Source organism: Apodemus sylvaticus, chromosome 8 (assembly GCF_947179515.1).
Source record: "Apodemus sylvaticus chromosome 8, mApoSyl1.1, whole genome shotgun sequence".
Lineage (NCBI taxonomy): Eukaryota > Metazoa > Chordata > Mammalia > Rodentia > Muridae > Apodemus > Apodemus sylvaticus.
Genome location: NC_067479.1, coordinates 59,605,501 through 59,631,710, shown reverse-complemented (window position 1 = coordinate 59,631,710; position 26,210 = coordinate 59,605,501). Strand labels below are relative to the sequence as shown.

Here is a 26,210-nt window from a genome sequence, read left to right as displayed (position 1 = left end):
GTTTAGCCATGCCCTGAAATTGCATGCAAGCTGTGACATCCACCCAATCCTCACACTTGCTGTGGCAAGTGCTTTACCTACTGACCCATGTTCCTCCCCTCCCCAAGTGTCACTTTTAAGGTGACTGAATTGTTACACAGCAGGCACTTGGCAGAGAGAGAGACACCTGCTGGGAATGATTCTAAAATACAGGTAACTTTGGTCTGGCCACTGGCTTGATTCTGACCACACACTGAGCCATCTAAGTTAGAAAGAAACTACCTGGACTCTCAGCAGAAGCTGGGGCTTACAAACACTGAACACCTTGACGTGGCTTATGGAAGAGGAAAAAGTGTCCTTTTTAAAGTTCAAAAGTGAAAAATGAAAATGTTTGCACTGACTCCCAGAACACGGTGGCAAGAGCCACAGTTCCAAGTGTCACCCACGTGTTGACGCTGTGGGTCTGAGACCTTGTGCCAATATTGACTGGGAGACTTGACCCTCTCCGTGTATGGGTTTCTTCCTGCCATTTGTGCCTGACACTGGCACAGGCTGCGGAGTCCTGAGACTTCCTGCAGTCAGGTTTTTATCTGTGATTCACTGCTGTGCAGCTGAGGGGCAGGTACCCAGCCAGGGTCTGCTCTTGTCCCTCCCTCCCTCTGTGCCTCCCTCCCTCCCTCCCTTTACCATCATATCAGGTTCTGGAGCCTTTTCTGCAATGACTTGTGACTTGCTCACACTCCAGTCTTTCCTCTTGAACTTGCTAATCCGGTTCTCACTGTCTTCTTTGGGCGGCAGATCTTCAACTCTGGCACCTGATGAAGCTCTGCGTTCAAACAGTGGTTCCAGGATGGACCTGTGAGCCGGGAAGGACAAAAGTCACAAAGCATTAACCCCAGAATGATAAGACTTCACTCCAAAGTACCAGCAAGACCCTCAACTCCATCTTCACCCAGCTTCTCGGGTTCCCAGAGACCAAACAACTCAGGGAAAAATGTACAGAAATGAGATTATCATCTGAAAGGGAGAAAATATTAGTGACTGTTTACCCTTCCCTCTGTGTGTTATATATTTGTTCTCTTGTGGATACGTGCACATGTATACATGTCACATGCATGCTTTCATGCCTGCATGTGAAGGTCGGAGGTCAATATTGAGTGCCTTCCTCTATCACTTTCCACCTTTTTCAAGACAGAGACACCCATTGAACCGAGAGTTCACTGGTTGGCTGGCCTGGCTGGCCAATGCATTATCAGATTCAGCCTATCTCCATTCAACTCTAGCAGTAAGGTTCTATATGTGTGCTGTCACGTCTGGCTTTGATGTGGGTGTTATGGATTCAAACCCAGGGCCTCACGCTTATACTGATGAAGCCATCTCCCCAGGTCCCACCAATATTTATTCTTTGCTGAGAAGAGATAAGGACAGAACACACAGAGTAAAAGAGTGGTGCATATCTTGTAGCTCTGTGCTGTGTCACAGCTTGTGGTCTGAGGCTGCAGAGCCTGCATCAATTCTACCTACAATTACTTGCTTGATATCCTGGGCACTGTGTCTTAGATTTGTGATCTGCAAAAATGGTTGGTACCAACGAGTGTTTGAAAAATGTCCACTAGGTATAATGATCGATTTCCAAGTCCTATAATGAAAACTGGTCTACTCACGAATCATGATCATGACAGAGGAGAGAGTTGGGTATGTAACAAGCATATTTTAGGTGAGGACAGACATCTTTGGTATTCAAAATAGCAAAGCAGCCCAATGTTGTTTTTTTTTTTTTAAATAAGATATATATGGATATTTAATGAAAAACAAAGTTCAAAAAAGTTTAAAATTTGATTTCACTTATTACTACATAAGTTAAAATAGTTGCAGCTGAGGATAATGGCTTATGCCTATAGTCCCAGAAACTTAGTAAGTGGAGGCAAGAGGATCACTCAAGCCCAAGAGTTTGGAACTAAAGTGGGCAAAGTTTTTGTTACAGTGTATTGTTGAGTTTCAATGCTAAAAAATGGATAATATTATAAGCTCATGTACAGGTCCCACATCATCAAAAATGTCATCTCAGAGCCAGTCTTGTTTAGTCTACATGCCAAATTACAGTATGACTTCACTAAATGACTTGGGAGGGGCTGCCTGGTGCCAACCCTACCATAGTTCCAGAGGGCATTTCTGCAAGACAAGGTCTCGTTTTCAAAACCACAGTACTATCATTCCTCAATCTCATGCAACAATCTTCAAATTCATTTCCCAGTTCTCTTACAATTATTTTAAATGGGTAGCTTGACTGAATTAGGATGCAATTAAGAGTTACTCTCTGTATTAGTTAGTACACATAGATCACTTGAAGCTTTTACAACTCTAGATCTCCCTTTCTCCAGTCCAGAATTAAGTTTTGTTGTCACTAGCTCTGAGGACTCAGGACAGACAAACTCCAGGGAGGTCTGCATGAGGCAGCACTGAGTTCTGTGGCTGTGCCTTCAGATTCTAAGTTTCTCTTTGTAGGGTCTTGTTTGTTTGTTTTGTTGGCTTTTAGTCAAGGTATCATTCTGTAGTCCTGGTGGTTTGCATAAAAGTGGCTACCACAGGCTCATTAAATTGGAATGTTTGCTCCTCAGGGAGTGGCACAGTTTGAGAAGGATTAGAAGGCATTGGGGGTGGACTTGGAGGTTTCAAAAGCCTATGCCCAGTCTGTCTTTGTATCCCTCTCTTTCTGCCTGTGGATCAGGATGAAATTCTCAGCTACTGTTCCCTACTGTGAGTACCACCAAGCTCCTATCATGTCCCTGCCATGCAGATGATGAACTAACCCTCTGGAGCTGTAAACAGGCCCTCAATTAAATGCTTTCTTTTCTAAGGTTTGCCTTGGTGAGGGTGTCTTTTCACAGCAATAGAATAGGGACTAAGACAATAGCTTAGGGTAGTCCTACCTGAAATTTGAGACATCCTCCTGTCTCAGCCTTTTGAGTGTTGGGATTGCAGGCATGAGCCATAACACCTGTCTGAAAGTTCTTTATCTCATTTCAAGGTAACTTTTCCTTTTAAAAGTTTTACCTAAATATCTGTCTGTCTATTATCTATCTATCTATCTATCTATCTATCTATCTATCTATCTATCTTCTATCATTTTATCATATATCAGCAACATCTGTCAGCCTGTTTATCCAACTGTCTGCTTGCCTGTTGCCTGCCTACTGTCTGTCTACCTGCCTGCCTCCCTGCCTGCCTGCCTGCCTGCCTGCCTGCCTGCCTACCTACCTACCTACCTACCTAATACTGCATATGCCTAAATGTTTTCTTGGGGTATTTTCTAATTGTTAAAGTCTCCACCTGAACTGTCTACAATATCTTGCATTTCCTAATCATTCATTAATTCATTTGCTGAACAAACTTCTACACTTTGATTTTGCAATTTAATAATATACTTTAATCTTTCCATCCCCAAAGAGTAGACCCTTAAATGTTTTTCCTTGTTTTAAAGAGTCACATCCAGGGACTGCCATAAAAATAAACATAGAGAAGAACATGCACTTAGATGCTTGACTTCCTAGAAAGAGCTACCCTGGGTGCTTGCGAGAACGGTCATGTCTGTTCTGAGGTGGTCCTGGTGGTTAGGAGCCAGGGATTAAGATGAAATTTGGAGGGCTGGGAAGATGTCTTAGTGAGCAAAATACTTGTTCAAGCATGAGAACTTGAGTTCATATCCCTAGCACCCATGTAAATAGAGCTGGACAAAGCAGTGTGTACTGTATTCTTAGCACTGCAGGAAAGGATGGGGAGGTTGGCTCATTGGTCAGCCAGTGTAATCAGAGAGTAAGTTCCAAGTTCTGTGAGAGATCTTGTCACAAAAGATCAGGTGGAGAGTAACTGAGGAAGATTCCGTGTACCAATTTCCGGTCTCTACACATGCTCACATGAGAGTACTCACATGTGCCCATGCCTGGGCACGCACGCGTGCGCGCGCGCACACACACACACATACACAAGAAACTGTCTACTGATATTTCTAATAATCTGAATGTTAAAAACTCATGAAGAGGTTGTGTGTGTGTATGTGTATGTGTGTGTTGTATCATCTTCTACCTTTGGAATTTTGTACTAATATTGTTCTTTGACTAACTGGTGAAGCAAATTAAGTTGGAAATTATTTTAAAAATAATTGATGAGATTAAAATACATGATGAGAAATTAAGCTGTGACTACAAGGCAGTTGTGTTCAGTAGGTGGTAAAATATGAATTTTTCATTTTTCATTTCATTTTTATTTTTTTAGATTAGCACTGTCAACGTTGGTCCTCATGAATAGAAGTAAAGGAGTCCACGCCTATGAATTACTCTCCTCAAAGGAGTGGTGTGTAAACACACCACGTCTCATGTTGGTGCCCAAAGCTAATGTCACAAGGTATTGTCCTACACTCCCCAAGTGCAAAAGAGCAGCCTTACCCATCAGATCCTGGCCTGGAGGGTGCATTGTCAGAAGAGTTGGAGGAGGTGGAGACCACGGAGGAGGCCACAGAGGTGACAGACAGCCTGCGCAGCGTGGAGGACAGGATGTAGGGCAGTACCATTGAGCCCGTGCGGCTCGGCTTCCTCTCTGTCATGCTGGGTGGCTGAAACACAGGCAGCCCCCAGGGTTAAGCAGCCTGCAATGGAGCCAGCATGGTCTGGGGCAGCCACCCATGGCACACTGACCCAAGAGCAAAGTCTAAGGAGGCCGTAGAATCTAAGCTAGGCAGGCGGAGTCTCCAGAAACCTAGGATGCCACCAGGGGATCACCATCTCCACGTGGTACCCTACAAAATCTGCTTCTAACATTGACTGGGATCTAACAATGATGGAAGAGAGTGGGTCTAGAGACCTTGTCTAGACCTTGACTAGGAACGTAGTCACAAAAAGACATACATGTGCCTAGTCAGCAGTAGGATGAGGCACAGTATCAGGAAGGGGAATGGACTGGCATTTTGGTGATGGGGTGAGCAGCAGAATCTAGCTAGCTATGTAGCTCAGCCTGACCTCAAACTCACAGCCATCCTTCTGTCTCAGCCTCCTGGGTGCTGAGGTCACAAGTGTGCATCACCACACCTGGCTGGCTGTGTACACTGATGGTGGGAAAGGTCCTCTGGGGGAAACTCTAGTGGGGAGGTGTGCAGAGCTCTGATTGGAGGAAAGAATTTGAAAGTCAGGGGCTCAAAACAAGGCTGTTGGAGAGGGTGAGGTGAACTCGAGGACAGAGGAGCACATCGGTGAGCAGGGACCAGTGACACCACTGATTGAGGGAGGAGAAGCTATCAGCCTGCTTCCCCTCAGCACTGGGGGTGGAGGAGTGGGAAATCCACAGAGACGCAGCCTCACAGAGTGTGTTAAAGATGGCAGAGAAATCTGTCAAGTGCACAATACAGTTTACAACTGTTCCTTCTCGCAAAAGGTCAGATGATCAAACTTGTGAAGATCTAGAAAAGCTATAAAAATCAGGCAGGACAGGAAGGAATGGCCATAGTGTAGAACAAGAAAACTGGCATGTCCTTGAGTGTTCTCAAAGTGCCTGCCCAGTTCAGCCACCTTGGTGTACAGTGTCATTAGGCCATTTGTAAAAAAAAATCCTGTAAACTGGAACCATGCTACATCTGTAAAATCTGAAGAACCCTGCTACATCTGTAACATCTGTAAAATCTGTGTTCCATAAGCTCTCTGTTCTGAAGGTCAATCAAGTTTAGGAGTCTCCACCCCAAGGAAGGTTCACATGACTAAAGGGAGAACACCCTGTCCTGCCTGCCCTTCTGCACAGCACACCTATGCTGGGGCCACCCACTGGCATCTGAAACGCTGGGTAATATCCTGAGAGAGACCTAGGAAGGTTCAAGGGCCATCGAGTCGAAGCTTACCAGCGTTATGACCCCGTACAGCTTCTCTACTTTCTCTTTGAGTTCACGGAAGCACACAGACAGCCGGTCATGCAGTGGCTTGAGTTGCTCCGTCAGCTTCTCCCCGTGGATGCGGATCCCTTCCGTGAGCAGAGGTATCTGGAAGAATGGTTGTGAAGGAAAAGAGACCTAGTTTGAGAAGGGAGTCAATTTAGAGATGGAGGTTTGGGCAACGGGGTGTAGTTGGAGAGCCCACAGACTCAGAATTGTCTAATGGAAAATGTCACTTGTTAGTCAAGGGCTTGGGAACTCTGTCGAAGAAACAGAGAAGATCCAAAGACTCTAGAAGGGCCAACTGGCAAAACTCATACAACTGAGCACCGGGGTAGTCAGAGAGACTGAGTTTTCTAGCAGTATTTACTGGAATGCTAAGAAAAAGAATGAGACCGATGTGTCAGCAAGAAACACAGGCTAGGAAACCAGACTTCAGAGTTTCCATGTGTGCGTGTGCGTGTGTGCGTGCGTGTGTGCGTGTGTGCATGCGTGCGTGCATGTGTGTGTGTGTGTGTGTGTGTGTGTGTGTGTGTGAGAGAGAGAGAGAGAGAGAGAGAGAGAGAGAGAGTGTAAATGTGTGCGTGTTTATGTGGAAGCTATGGGACAACCTCTGCTGTCATTCCCAGATGCCTCCCACCTTGTTTTGTTTTTTGAAGAAAGGGTCTCTCACTTGCATGGAATTCACTAGGATTCGCTAGGATGACTGGTCAGTAAATCCATGAAATCTGCCCTAATACTACAAGAGAGTACTGCCACACCTAGTCTCTGACTTTCTCTGTTTCTGTCTGTCTGTCTGTCTGTCTGTCTGTCTGTCTCTCTTTCTCACACACACACATACACACACACACACACACACACACACACAGATACACACACACAGACACATGCACACCCACATACAGAGAGAGATAGAGATGTTGAGAGAGATAGAGAGAGGGGTGGGGGGAAGGACCCCAGGAAGTAGCCTATAGCTTCACTTAAGCTATCTATATAGCATGCTGTAGGGCCAACTGCAGTGGACACCCTGCACCATGGAGTACTGTGCACAGCTGGCCAGCTGCGAGCCTCCCAGCCTACATACTTGTAAGGCGATCAGCCGCTTGAGGAGCTCCACCTTCTCCTGGTCCTCAGGATGCTCTTGTAAGTACTTTTCTGTAAAAAAAGCCTAAACAGAGAACACATATGAACATTACTTATGACACACTGCTGGTGGCAGAGAGAGGCAGACAGCTTCAAAAGGGAGAAAATGTCTTATGTAACAGCTAAACATCCATCCCTTTCACAGGACCGCCTTTACTGCACAGTGAATCATTAAGAGACATATATTAAACAAATTCATCTTTCTCTCTCTATAGAATGGTTTCCCTAATCCCCAAACCCATCCCATAAGTTGGGAAGTTTTCTCACTGCAGCTCAGAGAGGTGACACTTGTGTCTAAGAGCATACAGTGGCCAGTAGAAAATCAGAATGAGGTCACAGGAGTGCTAGGCCCCAGGGCCTTCATTCTTCTGGGCTATTGTGTTCAAATGGAATTGAGAACACCAGCCCATGTACCCCTCTTTCAGGCCCCTTCTCTTTCTGTCCCATCTTCTCTGTCATCAAAGGAGTTTCCTGGCCCCATGTTTATTTATTATTCAAGAAGAGGACTCCCAAAACATTCAGCCACCGAACATGTATCATAACAGCTACGATTACTGTCAACAACTGTCCTTCACCTAGACTGAATTCACGTCCTCCTATATACATGACGCTCTAGCCGAATCCTACCCGGTAGACTGCACAAGGCCAGTATGCCTCTCGTGCCTTTTCAGAGTAGCAGATGTAGACCATGTGAAGCTGTGTGGCAGCTTGAATGAGCAACACCAGCCTTACACTCGTGCATTTGAACACTCAGAGCCCTCAGCCGGTGATGCTCCGTGGAGAGGCTATGGAACCTCTGTGAGGTGGAGCCTGGCTGGAGGAAGTCCGTCACGGGGACAAGACCTGAGCATTTATTCTCACTCCATTTCCTCTTCCCTTTCTGTTTCCTGAGCGTGGATGGAAATGTAACCAGCTGGCTTCCAGCTCCGGCCACCCCGGCATGCCACTCCTTCCCTGCCATAATGACGTCTATGTCTCTCGAGACTCTTTCTTCATGACGTTGCTTTTGGTCATAGTATTTCATTATAGCAGCAGAGAAGTAACTAAGACAAGCTGAAACATCTTCTGTCCATACAACTTGGCTCATGTCGGGCTGGAGACTCCTGGAGACTCACTCTACATAAAGCATCTCTGCTTTCCCTAAAAGTGGCTTCCCTGGAAGTGCATCCTGAGCCCCGGGTGCACCCTGAGCTGTCTTCCTCCCAGAGGACAGGATAGCGGGTCCTTCCACCAGACACCGGGGCCTGGCACTCATTCACTGAGGCTTCACAGGACAATGTGAGGCCAGGGACAATCCTTGTGTAATTCCACAAGCCCATTCAGAGAGGGGAGAGGCAAACGACACGGAGAGCGGCCTGTCCGTCTTGTGAGCTTCAGGAGCAGGACTTACCTTTTCGTAGTTGGAGAAGCCCCCCATGACAGCGGGGTCTACAATGCCACTGAGCAGCATGGAGAGCGGGTGCACAGAGAGGGAGTGGTCCCAGGCGTGCTGCTGTACGCAGTTGCTGACCCTCTCGTTGGTCAGCTCCATGGTTTCTATGGCATTCTCCAAAGGGCTGATTTCTTCCTGAGGAAAGGGAGCAGATGGAAGAGAGAAGGAGCCTGGTGAGCTCCGCTCCAAAGACTGAAATAACCTGGTCATTCTTCTCAAGAGAGAGAAATTATCCACAACCTGCAGGAGCATTCGATTGTTAGGATTCTGTTCATCAGGGACCCCCATACTTCTCTATTGGTTAATTACAAAATTGGAAAATCTTAGGGAGGGGATGTTGTAAAACAAGAGCTGTAGAAAACACTGTTTCTTGGAGCAAAACAAAATGTATGACGATATCTAGAGCTGTAGGAATGTTGTTTCTTAGGCAAACCCATCTCAGGGGCTCTGAGGTGGTCGCTGGCTAGCAGAGCTGAGACCCTTCTGCGCTACTGGCAATGGAAACTGCGCCCTGGAAAATTCAGGTGTCCCCTTGGTAAGAAAAAGCAGGGATCTTGGAATTCCTATATCCACACCCTCGCCTCATCTGTTTAGGGTAGATCCTGTGGCTAAGGGAAGCCAGAAAGAACAGGGTGACTCAAGAACTACACCCAGTTTTAGATGAAGAAGCAATCACAGGAACTAGATTCTTCCAGAAATGTCCTCAAAACCACACTTCCCAAAAGGCTAGAACCTTCATTTCATCCACTCTTGGCCACATGGCTGCCTATCCCAGATTTTATTCCTAACATCTCTACCCAGAAAGCATGCTACACTTTAATGACTTATCATTAGCACCAAGGAATATGCCAAAGTTTAGGCCATAATGGCCAAGAAATATTTTCCTCTTCCCTTCTCTTTTCTTCTATACTTTACTTTTATTTTTGTACTGAGATAGGGTCTTACTACATTGCCCCAGTGACCTTTAACCCACTATAAGGGCCAGTCTAGCCTCATGCTACCACTGATTTTCTTGACTCCTCCTTCCAAAAGCTGGTACAGGCATGTACCACCATGTTCAGCCGCAAGAGAGGCCTGGGTCCTGGAATACCTTTTTTCTTCCTCTCTCCTCTGTTGAGTATGAAAATCTCTCTCTCTCTCTCTCTCTCTCTCTCTCTCTCTCTCTCTCTCTCTCTCTCTCTCTCTCTCTGTGTGTGTGTGTGTGTGTGTGTATGCCAAAGCACTGCTTCACACTGACTATACATGGTCAGCTCAGGAATTATTTTTCAAGTACCTACCTACTTTTGCTAAGCACCACACTGTGCATCAGTTACAAAAGCAATGAAATACACAGCCAGCTCAGAAATATGTAGAAGGACTGGTTCTTGGATTTTTTAAGGCACCAAAATCTAAGGGTGCATGAATGCTTTGGTTCTAAACTGATACAGTAATTATATATCATCTATACACACCTTTCTATATACTTAATTACTTTATTGGAGACAGGATATCACTATGTCCCCTGGATGTCCTGGAACTCACTGTGTATACCAGGCTGGCCTTGAACTTACAGAGATCTACCTGCCTTTACTCCTCAGGTCCTGGGATTAACTGCATGTGCCTCCTTCCATATCTGGCTTTGGATGACTGGTAGGACCTAGAGCTATAGCGGTGGATATTATACATTATCTAGGGAATAAGTCAAGGGAAGAGTCTGTACATATTTAGGATAGAGAAGCAGCTTGCTAGACCCCTAAATACATAGTACACCATCCACAGGCAGTAAAGCCCATGGTTGGCTAAGTTGCTGAGACTGGACTACACATTGTGACTACACTGTAACCCAAAGCTGGTAGGAGTTTGATAGTTTTAGTAGAAACTCAAGACTTTCAAATAGGGAGGGTTAGAAACATGCCCAGAATGGTAAGAGCACAGACACCACAAAGGCTCTCTGGCTGTGACTAGGCATTCTAGAGTTGGCTGCATGGAGAAGGTGGATCTCACACTGCACATCGACACCCATCTCCCCAAATGACATAATGTCACTAACTACTTAGGCTACCTAAGTCTTAGTTCCCACAGCTTCTCTCAAGAGATGGAAGGAGATGGATGAAGGTGGACAGGGAGGAAAGATGATAGACAGGTGGGGAGAGGAGGAAAGTGGTCACAAACAGAGGCAGGCAGACATGGAAGGCGAGGAAGATAAATGGATGGGAGGGGACGAAGATAAACGCAGGTGGCTAGAAATGAGATCGGGCTCCGCAGCGCAGACCCTGGGGAGCAAGCCACAGGAGGACTTGAACACATGAAACAGTCAGGTTTGCTCAGTGGGATCCATATTCTGCGCTAGCGGAGAACACTGGCTGAGCAGACCAAGGCAGAGAAGCAACAGGAGACCTTTGAGTACACAACAGAGGCAATAATGGGATAAAAACAAGGCAAATACATGGGGACAGAGAAGAAAGATCAAATAAGTACTATAAAGGTTAAAAGGTAGCTTTGGGAAGTAGTGGGGCAGGGGGTTGCAGCAACACGGATACTCAAGCTGAGAATGAGAGGGGCTTTGGGAAAGATGGCAGAGAGGCAACTGCAGAGGTATCCTGGCACTGATTCTGGGCACTGAGAGTACTACAGACAGATGGAGACAACGCCTCTCAGGCCACCAAAGAGTCAACCTCCAATTGTGACCTTTCGGGTTGGTGTCGTGACATCAGCTTTACAAAGCAACCCTATTGCACAAGTGTGCTTTTTATTTCGCCTTTAAAAAACAAAGTTGGCCCGAGGGAGGCAAGCCAAGCTGGTGCAGGCTGCAGTGGAACAGAACAAAAGCGCTTATTATTTCTGCAGACAGAGAGCTTCCCACCACGCACACCCCTGCCAGAGTTCCAACTTCAAATGACTCACTGTTGAAATCTGTTTGACTTCGAACCACTTGAGAATCCCAGGGAAGGTATAGGCCGTCGTGTATGTGGTCCTTTCAATCCACATGGTCTGGTACAAGAAAGAAAACACAAAATGAGACTGTGGCCAGCTTCCAGGTCACAACCGACCCCAAACCTCTGGCTCAGTTGGTGAGACTCCATTCTCACATGTCTTCTAGGGAGTGAACACATTCCTCAAAGAAACTCACGGATCGTGGGCTTTGGGTCTACCTGGAGTTAGTCTCCTTGGGCCCTTTCCTTCTAAAGATGGAAACCTGAGGTACTGACTCGCCTATGGTCGGTCTGTCAAACCAGCAGCAGGCCCCAGATCTGGGTCCTTCAGTTTGGAGGTTTCCCACTGACATGACAGCCTGCTTGACAGGTTACTGTCTCCGACAGGGCAAGCTCTAACCTCCTGTCTTAACCAATGAGGATGAGAGCGAAGACACTGGAATTCACCAGAAGGCAAACAGGGGCTGGAGGGATAGCTCGGGTGGGGAAGTGAAAAGAACCCACAACCAATCCCCAACACTCCTGCACAAAGCCAGGGGTGGCGGCATTAACTTGTAGTCCCAGTGCTGGAGAGCAGAGATGCAGGAAGATTCCCAGGGGTTCACTCTGTGGCCAGCCAAGCTGGGCTGCTAAGCTGCAGTCCCAAGAAAAGACCCACAGTCAAAATAACAAGATGGGGAGCTCCTGAGGAATGACCCCCAAGGGTGACTTCTAGCCTCCAAATGCATATACGCACCCCGCGCCTCACACACGCACACATACACAGAGAAAACAAGCCAAGTGGACTCACGGCGAATTCGTTTTCTGGGTCTTTTTCTCCTTTCCGGAAGGGCCGGGAATATCTGAACTGCTGCACTTCGTTGGCTCTATAGTAGCTGTAAAAAGCAGAGCAAATGCACTGGACCTCACAGAACCAGCCCACAACTGCACATGTGACACGCCCGGCACCAAGGTTTATCCCTATGGCCGACAGGGCCACACCGAGCTCCTGGGACAGTTCATACCTGGGTTTCATACTACATCTTAATTTTCATATGTGAGAGTTTTATGTTACAGCTCACAGTTTTAAAAGGTACATACACCCACCATGTTTGTGGTCTCCTTTGCATAGCCCTGCCATAATGCTGTTTATCAATCTCACTGGCATGGTAGCTTCTCCAGAGACAGGAAGCAACCTCAAACCCTGGGACAGGCTGGTCCTCAGTGATAGTTGGGCTAGAGGATCCTGTGCCCAAGTGCAGCTTACCTTTCCCTATGACTCAATGATAAAATCCATGTTGCTTTAACTTGATAAGCTTTCATCTTGTATGCAAGCAGTAAGTAATAGGTCTTCCAAAGTAGAACCAATGAAAAAAGTTTTGCTTTTGACAAGTTTCAAATCAAGTCTTGTTTTGTAACCCAGACTGGCCTTGAACTTGCTTCCCTTTCCCTCCACTGCTATGATGCCAAGAGGGCACACGTCCTGCCTGATTGCTTCTGTTTTAAAAGCCACTTACTTCAGGATCTGCTCTGGAACCGGCTTGTCCTTGTAGCTGGGAGGCAAGCTCATCACAGGCTTCACTGTGAAGCACTGAAGGTCTGAGGGCTTGTTAAGGAAAAGGTACCACAGGCTGTGAGGTCCTTGTTCCTGCTTCTCATCTCCCTTCAACTGGTGCCAGCGCTGCACAGAAAACCACTCCCATATGCCCTGCCACGATGCGAGATTCCCCAGGACGCCTCGTGTGGCCAGACATCTGGCAAATATCCTTGCCACATGAAGGGTCAGTAAAGTATAAGGAAATAGACAGCCAGAAGTGCTTTTAAATGATCTCTTTTGGCTGTGTATGCCTCTGAAACAGCTAGACTCCAGAACCTGGGGAAACACAATTGCTATCTTTAGGTGCTACTACTGATGGGGGTGGGGGGTGGGGTGCGGTGGGGAGGGACAGGGAGTCCCTTCATAAGGACTAAGTGTTCTGAATCTATCCTTTAAGCTCACGGCAAACCTCTAAGACAAATCGTTCTTTTTCAGCAGAGGAGAACTTGGAGGCTGAGAGAAATGAAAATTCAAGATTCTGCAACTGGGGAGTAAAATTAGACTCTAAAACCATTATGGGGTAAGGGATCTTGCTGGGATGGAACAGATAAAAAGTCCTAGGAAGGGCTTCTCCTGGCACCCTTACCAATGTAGACATAGCCTGTCCCTTGAGCCTACAGGTTCTGCACCCCAAAAGATAACCAAGTGAGGATTTTCTTCTCACTTGATGAGATACAGACTTTCCTCCCCCATGTCCTTATCTCTTAAATGAGACAGTGTGATAATATTTATAGAAAGAATATTTACTATATCTGGGTGTCAGCTAGGAGGGGCTGTGGAGCTGGCTCAGTTGGTACAGTGCTTGCTGTAACAGCATGGGGGACCTGAGTTCCAATCCTCAGGACACAGCTAAACACAGGCATGCATGCCCTGGTATTTGGGAGAAGGTATATAGGCTATATGCAAATACAATGCCATATACATGACTCGAAAAGCTGCAGATTTTGGCATCCATGCATGGTAGAAAGGGCAGGCTGGGAGGGTGTCCTGGAGCCATTGGCTGGGAGGATAACAAGAAGGCAGTTGGGTGGTTTTAAGTACGTGGTTTTAAGATCTCTGGCAACAGAGTCCAGGACATCCTTTAAGCTCCCTATCTGAGTATAAAGTTTATTTGTTCATACTCAACACTTACTAACCATGTCTTCCCTAAAGACCTCCAAGAGTTTTACACTGAGTGGTAGAAGGCATGGTTTGAAAGATCGGAGCATATCTGCCAACAGAGAAGGAGCTGCAACACTTCCCAGGGCAGAGAGCCACTGGGCCGCTGTCCCCATGGCGAGGATACACTGCTTTGGCGATGACTTGATGTCCTCTCCTGGTGGTATGGTACTGGTCATCTTCTCGGCATTCGGGAACTGGGTCAGCAACCTCAAGCTGAAGTCCTCTCGCCTCTCGTACTCCTTACCCCGGTAGATGAAGATTTTGTTCTGCAGGTCAGGGAAGCCAATGGAAGGGTGAAGGGGTTCATCAAAGCTAAATCCACAACCATGTCAGTGCATGATGAACATCATTTGTATGCTCAACAGGTATTGAGCAGCATCTATTAGGTAGATACTAGTTCATCCCTCCTTTCCTCAGTTGATGGACATGTGAACTGGATACAGGCTTTGGGGGTTATGATCAAGGCTGCTATCCCTACAGTGTTTTAGAATAATTAGATTTCTATTCACTTGAGTAAATACTCTCTGGCTACAAGCTCTTTTAGCATGGGTCATTTTCTTTGGTTATAGTTTACATTTTACATTCATATGTTAATATTTAACTCCCCATTAGCTTGTAGAATCATCACTGAGGGCAGAGAATTGTCTGAGTAACTTAAGGTCATTTGCTTCTTCCCAGGTACCTGGCACAGAGTAGACGATGAGCAGACACCTCCCCAACGAGAAGGAGGATCCATTGTTTTCTCACTAAGCAGCTGGGAATATAAATGACTCTCTTTTTGGTTATTGTCTTTGGTTGTTGTTGTTGTTGTTGTTTTGTTTTATTTTGTTTTGTTTTATTTTTGTAGCATAGTCTCATGTAGCCCAGGCTGACCTCTAACTCACTATGTAGTAGAAGATGATCGTGAACTTCCGATTCAGAGTCTATCTCAAGTGTCATGACTAAAAGCATATTCAAACATACCCATTTTGTGTGGTTCTGGGAATGGAACCCAGTGTTTCATTCATGCCAGACAAGCACTGAACCAACTGGGTTAACATCCCCATCCCATTCTATATTTCTAAAATTAGGAATATGAGAGATAATATGTATTTAAATAAAGCTCAGGTCTGAACGAGTTCTTTTTAAAGTTTTTGTTTCTTAATGTACTACCTGTGACAGTATAGGTACTTTTGAGAGGGGTCTCTCACACTTGTCACTATTACAAAACTGCTTTTACTTTGGGGAAGTGTTTGTTGTCTTGTTCTTGGAATATCTGATTTCTAAGTAGCCCTGACTGGAAATAAAATAAGCAACAAAACACATCCATCCACACTCATCCAAGTTTGGCTTGTGGATGGGGCTGATTCTGTTTTTCCTTTTGTCCTTGCACCTGGGGAAGCCATTGCACAAAGGGTCGGCCAGAATACCAGTGGTGTCAGGGGCGTGGGGCAGAGAGGCCAGCATTCAGGAAGAGGTCTCTCTCCCTGACCCGACCTCCCACAGCGGGAACACAGGCCAGCAGCTGCCGCCGGCCATCTGGAAGAAAGATAAGTCTCCATCTCCCCTGAACCCCACTCCTAATGGCTCTGAGGACCACCCCCAGGCTCCTCACCCGCAGGAAGGAAGGGAAGCCCTGTCCATAGTATCCCACAGCAAAGTATTCAGGCTGGGGCCTCATGGCCTTAATGATGTTCTCGTAAAACAAGGCTCTTTTTTTCTGAAAAACAAAATAACACATTCCACCTGGAGGTTACCAGGAAGCTATCAGGGGAAGAAATAAAAAAAGAAAAAAGTCAGCCCATTTGCTGTGTTTTCTCATGTATCAGATAAATGGAAGGTCTTCAGAGACCACCTTGTAGGCCACAGGGTGACTCTGTTCTGCGATCTGATGTTTGGGACTTGGGTCCAGGATAGTCCAGATAGACTTTCTGAGATCCACAGGTAGTATCCAAATGTAACCAGGCATGTGAAAGTAGATGCTGAGAAAATTTCTATTCTGAGCAGGTGATTTGCAGGGCCACCTTGGGCTCTGATGACCCTAAGCTGAGTCCCACCCACTCTTCACTCTCTTGTTCTACCTCTTTGGATGGTTTACTATGGACTCTTTGAGACGGGATTGTAGGTAATTCAGGCTAGCCTCAAATTCTCCATGTAGCTGAGGATGACTGTAAACTCCTGATCCTCTTGCCACAGCTACCCGGGTGACCCTGGGATTACAGAAATCCACCTCGATGCCTGGTTTCATGTGGAAGCAGGGATTGAACCCAGGGCTTTATGCATGCTAAGTGTGAGCCAAGATCCCACACAGCCTCCCAGGACCTTGCTCTACAGGCCAGGCAGAACTTGGACTCTATGCCCCAAGCAGCTGGGATCATCATCTTGTACCTCACCCAGCCCTACCACAGGTGACAGAACTCTGAGATGGCTCTAGGCAACCGTCTGTCAGAACCATGCTTTCTAAATTTGGTGACTGGTAGCCAGTATCTTAACTCAATCTGGCTTATAAAACGATTGAGTAAATTAATTTCTGACCTCTCAGTGACAGAAGGTGGTAAAGTCAATGAGATTTCACTAAATGTTCTTGACAAACAGATCCATCTTCAAGAAAAAAAGATTAGGGGCTGGAGAGATGGCTCAGTGGTGAAGAACACCGACTGCTCTTCCAGAGGTTCTGAGTTCAAATCCCAGCAACCACATGGTGTCTCACAACCATCTGTCATGGGATCTGATGCCCTCTTCTGGTGTGTCTGAAGACAGCTACAGTGTACTCATATCCATTAAAAAAAAAAAGTGGGCATGTAGGTGGCTGCATGTGTATACTGCTTGTCTGTAAGAGCTGAACTGTGCCTGCAGTTGGCCTTGGTACACAGGCTCAGGGAACTGTGAACGCTGAGCCTTTAGAGACACCAGAAAAGGTGGCAAACCCCATTTAGATAGAAACAGAGAATGGTAGAAACATTCACAGCTTGTCCTGGTAGGCACAGTGGCATTCTTGGAGGAAGCAAGGCCAGCCTCAAGGATGGGCTGTCCTCTCACTGTAAAATTATATCTTATTTAGCGTGAGTAAGCACACATGTCACAGTTCATGGGCTGGGAACAATTGTGAGAGTCTGTTCTTTCCTTCCAACATGTGGAATGTGGGGCCTGAACTTAGCTTGGCAGGCTTGGCAGTAAACGCCTTTATCTGCTGAATCGGCTCACTGGCCTAGGACAAGGGAATTTGGTGAACAAATGATGTCCCCATGGTAGCCAGGATGGGGTGTGATCACCCAGGCTCAGTGCTCCCACCTTCCCCAAGATAGTCCTCATTCCCAGTCCCAGGGGACATCTTTGAGGACAACCTGGAGAACAACAGCCAAAGCTTTTGGGGTTATACATCTTTCCTTTTAAAGTAAGGTTTACCTTACTGGGAAGAGTACCCTTGGCCCTGTTTTCAACCAAACTGTTCTTAGTAGCGCCCATTTCAGCAGCCTTGCTGGCCCAGACTTACCAAGAGACTGCCTAGACCCTCGTAGTCAAAGACTTTGCTCTCGTAGGTCTCCGCCAACTCTTTGCTCAGTTTGATGGCCTTCTCCCACATCTTCAGAGGGAAAACAGGGTGAGATGCGGAAGGCACAACAGCCATCGTCCTTGGCAGCTGTTACCTCCCCAGAGAATAACTAGGACTAATAGCAGGCTGAGAATCCGTAAGGGACCCTGACTTGCGACATCATCTGATCAACTAACCCTCTCTTTCCTGGTTTTTAAGAATACCACAGGTTGAATACTCCTTATCTGAAATGCGTGGGACTACCAGTGTTTCCAATTTGGAATTTTTTTCTCTTTTGATTTGGGATAATTTCCATAGACATTATTGGTTAGGTGTCTCTTCATCCAAAATGCTCCAAAATCTGACACTTTCTTCAGGCCATGTTGGTATTCCACAGCTTTAGAGTTTGGAATGTTTTTCATGTTGAATTAGAGGGGCCCAACACGTGTATCTTGAATTTGTTGCCAAGAGGTGCTTCTCTGGATAATTTCCCAAAACACAAAGAACATGCATCTCCACTGAGGCAGTTTGGAGTTTAAAAAGCCAAGAGCCAATGACAAAAAGAAAAAAAAAAGGAAAAAGAAGGTATTCCTAGGATCGGGAGTGTGGGAGTGCGACTAGTCAGGAAAGGTGGCTGGTGTGGGACTCCACTCTGGGGTGAGTCTGTGGGTGCAGAGGCTTGGGTGTGTAGCCACTTATGCAGGTGAGTTATCTTCAGTAACAGGAAGGGGCCAAATGGTAGGTGGTATGGAATTTAGGGAACTCCTTCCACATGGGAGTCAATACTAGTTATAGCCTCATGCGACAACTCTGTGTCCCAGGCTAGCCCAACTAGCACCCAAATGGAGTCTTCTCACCATTCTGGAATTGTGCGGAACATCTCTTAGGTGGGCACTGTCCACGCCACTCACTGCTTATTTCCTCTCCAATAAATAATCAGAATTCAAAAACAACATGGAACTAATAATAAAGTCAGGAGACAACAGACATAATGTAATAAAGAACTGGTCTTTTCTGTTTCAAGTCCTTTTCTCCTTACCAGGGAATGAATTTTTTTTTTACTATTCCTGGTACATTCCTGTAGGCTCCAAAATCTATGCTAAGAGGCAACTAGAGAGAGCTATCCTGCTCCCAAATTTATGTTGACAATGCATTTCAAAGATACCCTCTAGACAGAGTCAGGAGGCCACTAGCCACGTGATTGAAGAGTGGGCCCTGTAAGGTGAGCACTGCAGCTCACCCTGAAACCCCAGCACTCTGGATGTGGAAACAGTAGGAGGATTACAAATTCAAGGCCAACCTGGGCAATTTAGTAAAATTCTGTCTGAAAAAAACACTAAACACCAAATAGAGTTGTAGTTTTCAATGACATACCAGAGAGGCAAAGGGGTCTAGAGATTGAGTTCAATCATGTAGTGAATAATTCAATCATAGCTAGGTTAAGAAAAATTCTGTATAAATCATATATATCGATTTTTTTTTTCTTTTCTTTTTTTAAGACTGCATTTGCTATGTTGCCCCAGGATAAACTTAGTTTCTGAGCTCAAGCAAGCATCCTGCCTCAGCCTCTTGAACCAGTAGAACTGCAGGAGCTTAAGACCGCAGCTGGCCTCTTCAGTGTTCTAGAGAGGTAGAAAACACGGGACCTCTAAGATCTCTCGACACCCCACCTTGGGTATTTCACCATTTGGCAGATCCTGCTTTGTACCCTTTACAACAATATTATAATAATTAGATACAGCAATCTGTTATCAACTCTGGGGGGGACACCCTTGGCTACTCAAAATTTTTAGCCAGTTCATCAGAAGTGTGAATGATCTGGAGTCCCTCATACTATGGCTCCCATCATGAGTACAGTTTATATATATATATATATATACATATATATATATTATATTTATATAATTTTTACTTGTGTATGTGGGTGTAATATATGTATGTACATAAGAGTATTTGTATATGTGTGGTGTAGACATGTGTACATATATGTTGGTGTGTCTGCCTGTACAGATGCGTGTGGGGGCCAGAGGGCAATGTTAGTATTTCATTCCAAAATCACTTTTTTGTTTTTTGGTTTTTTTTGTTTTGTTTCAGACAAGGTTTCTCTGTGTTGGTCTGGCTGTCTTGGAACTCACTCTGTAGACCAGGCTGGTCTCAAAGTTAGAGATCTGCCTGTATCTGCCTCCCAAGTGCTGGGACCAAAGGTGTGTGCCACCACTTCCCAGCTCCCAAATCACCTTTTTACCTTATCTTTTTTGAGATAGGATCTCCCACTAAACATGAGTTTCACTAGTCTGGCAGCCCAGCAAGCCCTAGAAAACTTCCTGTCTCCTCCCAGTCCTGGGGCTACAAGTATATATCCCCAAGGCCTGCTTTTACATATCCATACGGGAATCTGAACTCAGGTCCTTATTCTGACATAGCAAGCACTTTATACACTGAACCATCTCCTAAGCCTCTGTCATTTTGCTGGGGACAGTGCATTTCTCCTGTGTGCTCTGTGCAGACTCAGCACTCAAAATTAGAAATCTATTCAACAGAATCTTTGTTTTTCTTTCCAGTTGTTAAAAAAACAAGAACAAAAATAAAGCAAAAAACCCCCCAACAAAACCCAGACAACAACAACAACAACAACTGAGAACCCCTCTGCACTCACTTTGCCTTTATCAAAATAGGATATGATCTCTTGATACAGCTTCTCTTTAAGTTCCTGCTGAGTATAAACATAGTAACTATCCCTCTGCAGCAAATGGGGCACGCAGGGCTTGTCCGACCACTATAAAGAGAAAAAGATAAGACAGGGATTAACAAGGCAAAACTTGAGACCCAAACAGCCAGGAATCCACTTATGTGCATGCCGTAACTCACCCATATTGTGTTTTAACTTATTTACCAAACACAAAATTACATACACGAGGAGGCCCATATGTCAGCTCCGCTCCGAAACAAGTGTCACGCCAAATGGCCAGACACCTGCAGCACTCCTCAGCCAGGGAGGAACGGAGGGAGGCTGCTCACCCAGCGCAACACCGTGTGGAGAGCGTCCTGAACACAACCAGGTGAGAGAAGCACACTAGGCCCACAACCAGGGAGGAACAGGTAAAACTGTCACTGCCTGCAGACATACATATCCTTCTCCGTCATACACGGCAGCCCCGTGCAAAACCAGACACAGCTTTGAGAACTAAGAAGCAAAGGAATAAAAACATGTGAGGATGGACCTTGGCTACAAAGATGGCCGCCACACAGATGACCGCAGAAGCAAACAGTCCATCACAATGAAGCCCGTTGGACAACTCGGACATCACCAGGGTTACCCAAGGCTTACACGCAGGGAGCTTGGCCCTACCATTCAAAGGCACAACTGCAGCTCCAAGAAAAGGCAAACTCTCTCTCTGCCTTGGGAGGGGAGCACTAGTTCACAAATGTGAGAGTTCTAACTGAAGCCCTCCCCCTCCCGCCACTGCCCTTCTTTGGTGGTGGTGGGAATTGAACCCTGGGCTTATGCACGCTAGGCATGTGCACTCCAATTGAGGTGCACCCCCAGCCTTATTTCTACATTTTTGACACTTGAAGTCTTACTAAGTTGTTCTGGCCAGCCGGCCTTCAAGGTGGAATCCTCCAGCCTCAGCTTCTTCCCTACCAGCTGGAATCACAGCTCTATCCTAGCAGGCCCTGCAAAGTTAGTTCATTCCCTCCTTCCCTCCCTCCCCTTTCCTTCTCTTCTTCCCTCTCCTCCTTGCCTTCCCCTCCCTTCTCCCCTTCTTTCTTGGGCCTGAAAATAAGGGTATGAGCAGGCTGTGTGAGCGCTCTACCACTGAGCTATACCCCGAGGGTCAAGTCATTTGAAATTCCAGGCTTCTAAGGCCCAGATGGAAAAATACAAAGGAATGGGAAACAGCTCAGGGGAGTGGGGCAGTGAGAAGTGAGGAGAAATGTCCGTGATGATACACTGTATAGAATGGATCATAGCAACAGTGTAGCCTTAGTGTATGAACAGAGGCCCCACATGCAAGGAGATACTAGAAATGAGACCTTCTCCCACACAGAGATAAAGCTGGGATCCTATGCAAAATCTACTTTTCATACCTTTAGATTAGGACAACTTAATTTTCTTTTCTTTTGCTTTTTAATTTTTTGAGGTGGGCTCTCCCAGAACTTGCCACCCCCCTGACTCAGCTAAGTGCTGGGATTATAGGTATGGACCACCATGGCCAGCTTGAGAGTTTAATTTTCTGGGCAACAAAAGTAAAAAAGACCTACAGGGCTATTCACCGGGGACCACTCTCTGATGAAATCGTAGGTAGCAAAGCCCACAGATGCAGAAAACCCTTCAGTATCCCAACCTTGAGCGTGGGTTGTAGATTTCTTTGGGAAACGGGGAGGCAGGGAACTCCTGTGGTTAGCCGCAGAGAATGAGGCATGGACAGAATTTTAGAATCAAATCAGATCAAGATAAGAATGGAAGCCAGAAGGTTTAGCGAGAGGCCACGATAGTACTTCAGGTAGAGATGCCAGGGGCCTGGTCATGGATGGCAGCAAGGGATTATTATTATTATTTAAAGTAGAAGATAGATGTGGGGCATGTGTTATTGATGGAGAAGTAGAATGCAGCGCCTGGAAGCATAGGACGGACTGTGATTAACTAAGCTCCTGGGCAGAGGGGAGGTCAGAAAGAGAAGGGGTGGAGCAAAGGGTGGGGCAACTGTGCTCGTGGTTTGGACACATTGAGTTTGAGTTATTATCCCTTCAAAGACTGATGCTTATGAAGGCATCCATCCAAAGGAGGACAGGGCTTCAAATAATTACCTGGGATTTGGGACAAGCAGAAGCACTGATATAATTTTATTTGGGGAGAGGATAGATGGGATATACAGGAACGTACTTCTTCCAAGTAGCTTATTCATTTGTAAGTCACCTCTCTACTGTTTTACACATAACCATCATGTATTTATTTAATTAGAATGCTAACCATCACGGAGGCTGCTAGGCCGTGCCCTGCTTCCTAAGGTGCTTTAAACACCAAATGATCATCTTCCCAGTCTTGATCTGAAATGCAACATGTTTACCCAGAACACAGGAACACATTCCTAGATAAACTATATCCATTGAATGAGGTTCTTTCCGGCCTGTATCATGAAGCTGATAGAATTTAGTCCTGAGGGACTGAACCCATGGTAAATGCTGTGGGTCTTCCACACAGGACCCATGTATTACCTGCAGAAGCTCCGCGTGTAAGAGGAGTGTGTAGGCGGCTTCTGTATAGTTCTCACAGTCTCTGTGCAAATCTCGAAGCTTGTACAAATACCTGGTATGACAGGAGAGAAGGGGCCCTTTGTCACCAAGGAGGTGAGCCAGCGCTCAGAGCCTTCTCCAGCCAGGTCCCTCCCAGCCTGCACATAACCTTCTGCTTCTAACAGGAACACCTCCTTCTCTTAGGCAATAGACTCACCACTTCCTATTTCTCTAGCACATGGTACTTCTTCCTACCCTGTGGTTTTCCTAGTTCTTCTATGTTGTCTTCTTTAATTTATTATTATTATTACTATTATATTGATTCTCTTTGGGATGTGAGGTAAAGCTTTGGAAATCCTATTGATGACAAGTTGACTTCATGGTCAGAGACTCATGACCCTCAAACTAAGGGCCATCATGGATTACTTCTCCTTCCTGTCCCTTTCAGTCCCTTCTATCCCTCCTGCATGCTGATTACACACTTGATGCGACTACAAACTCCATCAAACTGTATTTGTCTGTGGCTCTGTCGTGAGAGCTCACCCCCTGAGGTAGACTGCACACATCCTGTATTTGCCGGAATCTATTGAGGCAGCAATGGTGCTCTTGGGCAGTATTTTCTGATTTAAAAATATACCACAAACCCATGACATAGATAGCAAAACCACGGCATTTCCTTCACTTACCGTATGTATATGTCCTCTCGATGCTTTTCTTTATAAAAATTCTGCCAAAAAGAGGGTCACAAAATACCAAGATAAATTAAAGACTGCTGATAAACTTGATACAAAGACAGCCAAAGCATGACTGCACCTTTATTTTTAAGTGTTTGAGAGTGCAAGTGTAGTTGCCATCTGACGCCAGAAGAGGGCATCAGATCATCTGGAGCTGAATCTACAGGAGGTTGATACATGTGCTGGGAACCAAACTTGTGTGTCTTCCAGAAGAGCAGCACACACTCTAAACCATGAAACAACCTCTCCATCCCACCTGCTGCTTTCAAATACTGTCAATTCTCCAAAGAGACATTATTAGCTCATTGTTTCTCTTAAGAAGTTCCTCTATAAATATATAGGAAGCAATGGGCTATATAGAAGTATAGAAATTAAGATGATGCTTCCGAGAAATATAAGAGATTTTTCTATGGGGACAGCAGGTGCTTGTCTTATTCTGAAGCATCCTGCTACATTTATGTCCCTGGCAGTTAGGGAGGTGAGATATTATTGGTTTATATTAAGCAGAGAGATACATAGTGACCTAAACCGTGGAGGTCTCTAGTCCCAAGAAGAGGGAAGACTGGAATTTTACTGTCAGGAGAACTGCACAGACTAAGTTTCTGTGTGCAACATCACAGCGGAAAAGTAAGCACATGGAAGTAAGACCAGGAGTCAGGTTGAAAGGGTTTCTGGGAAAGGCTAGGGTGTCAAGACTGCACGTTTTGCACCTGTTTCCAGGTACCTGAAAGCCTGTGCACTATTCTTTGTGACTAGGGCATGGGCTTCATAAGGGTGCTCCAGGGTGGCTGGGCATCTGCACTGTTGACCTAGAGCTGAGTTGGTGGAGCAGGGGCGGCTCAGCTGTGCCCACTCACAAGGCCAGGGACCAGGCCCTTACCAGAACGTTTACTGTACAGCTCATGCGGTTCTCCTTGCTCTCGTCATGCATGATGATGGTTCTGTAGTCCAGCAAGTGCTCTAAGAGGCTGCTGACCAGGAAGGCAAAGACTTCCCCAGAGCTCGAGAGATATTTATGTTTCCGGCAATGTTCTAAGAGTCTAGAGTAGGGAGAGAAAATTTCCATGGTTCACCTAGCTGCTTTGGCACCCTCTGGGAGCCCCAACCAAGTCCTAGGAGCAAGAGGCTCTAGACATAATAGTTAGCCCCTGTGGTAGTCAAGATGCCCTAGGGATTTCAATGGGGCCCATATAAAACCTACTGTTTTCTCAGGTTTAACTCTTTCTTGTAGGCACAGTCAATTCTCACCAATCGTTTAGAACCCCAGGCCACAATGTCTTCTGAACACTAGTTAATCAACAATTTCTTTAGTGGACATCACAGAAATGAGAGCCCTTGCCTACACTGTCCACACACTTCTTGCCATTCTAACTCATCTCTATAACAATACCTGTCCTATGGCTTTGCTCTCCCAAGGGCCTAGTATTGAACAGACAGTCAGAAAATCCCAGGTAGAAGGCAAGCCCAGAGGAACCTTGTAGTCATTTGGATAGGTCTTCAGATAAAAAGGCAGACCTGGGAGCAGACAGAATGGGGCTACACTCAGATCCAGCCCTCCCCTTTGGATGACATAGAGAGCAAAGTGTTGGGGCTTCTTCAGTATCAGAAAGAAAATTCAGAAATGGTAATGGGTCTAAAGAATCAGCCAGGTTTGGGACTGGAGACATGGCTCAATGGTTAAGAGCATGCACTATTTTTACAGAGAATCTGAGTTTTGTTCTTCAGCACCTCTGCTGGGAAGCTCACAAGCATCTGTAACTACAGCTATGGAGGGAGGGTCTGATAACCTCCTTAGAAGGCACCTGCACTCATGAGCACATACCTCCTCTCTCTCTCTCTCTCTCTCTCTCTCTCTCTCTCTCTCTCTCTCTCTCTAAAATAAATATTAAAGAAAAATAATTAACCTAGATTCTAGGAGTATTTTTGGGTGTTGGGACTGATACAGTCATACATCCAGAAAGAATAAAGGAAACAGAGTAAGATCTCTCTATGAAGGTATAGGGATTTTTTTAAAGTGTGTATTCTATCTTGTGTAGTGTGTGTGTGTGTGTGTGTGTGTTGGGGGAGTGTTCTACTGATGAGTTATTTGTCAACAGATCTTTTTAAAAGCAAGATTCATACTAGGCAGAACTGGCTGGCCTGGAACTCACCATGCAGACCAGGCTGACTTCAAACTCAGAGATTCTCTGACCTCTGCCTTCAGGGTACAGAGATCAGGTACCGCCATGCCCAACTATCCCCATATCTTATGTCTGTTTCTATCTGTGTGTAACTGCCAGATAACTCTAGAATTTCAAAAGCTGTAAGCTAGGAGCGTTTGAAGGTATGAGACAGAGACCTCATGGAAAAAGGATAGAAAGATCACTTTATTCTGTCTGTCAACAGAACAAAGACATCTAGTTCTTGACAACGGAAGCTAGTTCCCTGCCCTGTTCCACTATCATGTGCTCCATGCGTTGACTCCTCCTCAGGGAATCTTTGACAGACACGATCAAAGCCGGTGGTCCCTATGTTCATGCTCAGACTGGTCCAGAAACATTTCCCCAGAGCAGGAGAATAACCAAGTGACATAGAGAAGACACAATGTGTGGCCTAGGTGGTTGGTTATCAAAGTTC

At 45.8% G+C, this 26,210-nt stretch overlaps 1 protein-coding gene across 3 annotated transcripts in view; it reads right to left on the bottom strand.

Annotated features, from left to right (window-relative positions):
* Dock5 (dedicator of cytokinesis 5) overlaps window positions 1-26,210 on the bottom strand; it is a 179,481-nt gene that overhangs the window by 4,881 nt on the left and 148,390 nt on the right. For 2 of the 3 annotated variants that reach the window (XM_052191113.1, XM_052191115.1), the window contains exons 35-49: window positions 24,475-24,634; window positions 23,547-23,587; window positions 22,843-22,933; window positions 20,282-20,401; window positions 17,587-17,676; window positions 15,709-15,813; window positions 14,239-14,380; window positions 12,874-12,955; window positions 12,168-12,252; window positions 11,349-11,435; window positions 8,424-8,600; window positions 6,975-7,058; window positions 5,861-5,998; window positions 4,422-4,588; window positions 667-835 (exon numbers count right to left, since the gene is read on the bottom strand). In XM_052191113.1, the coding sequence (XP_052047073.1) occupies window positions 667-835; window positions 4,422-4,588; window positions 5,861-5,998; window positions 6,975-7,058; window positions 8,424-8,600; window positions 11,349-11,435; window positions 12,168-12,252; window positions 12,874-12,955; window positions 14,239-14,380; window positions 15,709-15,813; window positions 17,587-17,676; window positions 20,282-20,401; window positions 22,843-22,933; window positions 23,547-23,587; window positions 24,475-24,634 (1,738 nt within the window). The remainder of the gene's footprint in view (window positions 1-666; window positions 836-4,421; window positions 4,589-5,860; window positions 5,999-6,974; window positions 7,059-8,423; window positions 8,601-11,348; window positions 11,436-12,167; window positions 12,253-12,873; window positions 12,956-14,238; window positions 14,381-15,708; window positions 15,814-17,586; window positions 17,677-20,281; window positions 20,402-22,842; window positions 22,934-23,546; window positions 23,588-24,474; window positions 24,635-26,210) is intronic. The other variant, XM_052191114.1, reaches the window with a different exon arrangement.